General features: G+C 29.0%; 1 protein-coding gene across 1 annotated transcript in view; it reads left to right on the top strand.

Moving 5' to 3' along the window:
* Positions 1 to 723: 723 nt before the first annotated feature.
* The window catches only part of LOC137634402 (neuroguidin), a 71,895-nt gene continuing 70,487 nt past the window's right edge, over positions 724 to 2,131 (top strand). The window contains exon 1 of the mRNA XM_068366798.1: positions 724 to 849. Coding sequence (XP_068222899.1) covers positions 724 to 849 — 126 coding nt within the window. The remainder of the gene's footprint in view (positions 850 to 2,131) is intronic.

The raw sequence follows: 2,131 nt of genomic DNA, 5'->3' as shown, positions 1-2,131 counted from the left end.
TAGGAGAACTATCAGCATAGTTCTGAAAGAAAAACTGTCTTCGCTTCTCTCCCTCACACACGTGTGTGCTCGCGCACACACACACACACACACACACACACACACACACACACACACACACACACATATATATATATATATATATATATATATATATATATATATATATATATATATATATATATACTGTATATATATACATATACAGTATAGATATATAGATATATATATATATATATATATAATATATATATATATATATATATATATATATATATATATATATATATATATATATATGTATATATATATACTGTATATATATATATATATATATATATATATATATATATATATATATAGATAGATAGATAGATAGATAGATAGATAGACAGACAGATAGATAGATAGATAGATAGATAGATAGAATGCTAACAACATTTAAGAAAAAGAAATGTACATTGGCGGGACATATAATGAGAAGGACAGATAATAGATGGACATGAAGAAAAACGGAATGGATCCCTTGGGATTGCAAGAGAGGCAGGGGAAGGAAGAGGAGACGATGGGCTGACCAGCCAAGAAAATTTTCGGTGTGTGGACTGGCATAGAAAGACCATAAACAGACGCTAGTAGAAGGTTTGTCTGAGAACTTGTCTTGTAGTGGACTATTTACCGCTGATGATGATGAGATTGATAGATCTTCTATAATTTCTTTAAGAGATGGTTGCGCCAGAAGATATTACTATTCTACTTTTCAGTGAATCTTTTAAAGATGAGGTTGCTGACCCTAAGTCCTATCTTATGGATGATCAAGACATTGGTATTTCTTTGGGGTCACTAATCCAGGTACTGATCAGGTCCAAAAATTGCTTTAACTTAGCTGTTCGAACGATTTAGCGTTTTCCAAAACGTGGCGTGTCTTCAAAAAGAAAAAAAAAAAGAAAAAAAAACAACACAGGTGCGCTTGACGCGTTCATAATTCAAATTCAGGGAACTTCTGCAACATTAGCTGCCTCTAACACCAAAACAGAAGATTTGTCAGCAGCGATTACCACCGGCTACACATGATATGCTATTCATCTTTATCTAACACGTACTATAAGTCCTCTTGATGTTAATGCTCTTTCTTTCTAAAGACTCTTCTATGCCACCTATTCATCTCTTTCTATGATTTTTCCCAATTTTTTTTCAAAACTCCTGAATGTTTTATTCTTTCCACCAACGTATTGTTCTCCATTTTTTTCCAAATGACTAGATCTTATAAAAACATGATCCATCGTTCAACCTACCATATCCATTTTTCCACCTATCCGTATCAATATATGTCATGCTTTATTTACTATTAAATTAGCTTATCTTAAAATCAGCCCTATTTTGTTATTCACCTTGTATGAATGTATATGCATGTATTACGCACACAAACACACACACACATTTATATATATATATATATATATATATATATATATATATATATATATATATATATATATATATATACAAATAATTTGTATAATCATTTATATAGTCTACTGTATATGTATATAAATAGTATATATATATATATATATATATATATATATATATATATATATATATATATATATATATATATATATATATATATATATATATATATATATGTGTGTGTGTGTGTGTGTGTGTGTGTGTATTCATATAAAAGATTGAATTTAGTAAAGAATAAAGGAAGGAAACTACACGGTAGAATGATTAGGAAAATATAAAATATATAACATTGAAGTAAATTAAGGAAATACAAACAAGTTGACGGACTTAAAGTTACGGAGATACCCATGCAGTGTGTATTTGAAGAACAACAAAATAAGTGGTAAAGACAGTAGGGGAGGAAACAAAGTTCAAACACTCATCTCAAGATCTCTTCACTCTAATTACTTCTCTAAACTACTTGTAAACTTTAAGGATATTTTAAGGCTACCCTCAGGAGCTATCCTTCTGTTATTGTGTTATGTTTTTTTGTTTTTTTTTTTTAGTATTTTTATTTTCCATACCGTGAATTGGGAAACATAAATTTGTGTATATTTTAGTGTTTCCATAAGATCTCTGTGAAATGTTACAAGAACATTAGATATTTACATCAAGAAATGAT

The sequence above is a fragment of the Palaemon carinicauda genome, chromosome 44 (genome assembly GCF_036898095.1).
Source record: "Palaemon carinicauda isolate YSFRI2023 chromosome 44, ASM3689809v2, whole genome shotgun sequence".
NCBI classification, from domain to species: Eukaryota; Metazoa; Arthropoda; class Malacostraca; order Decapoda; family Palaemonidae; genus Palaemon; species Palaemon carinicauda.
This window is presented reverse-complemented; position numbering and strand designations above follow the sequence as displayed.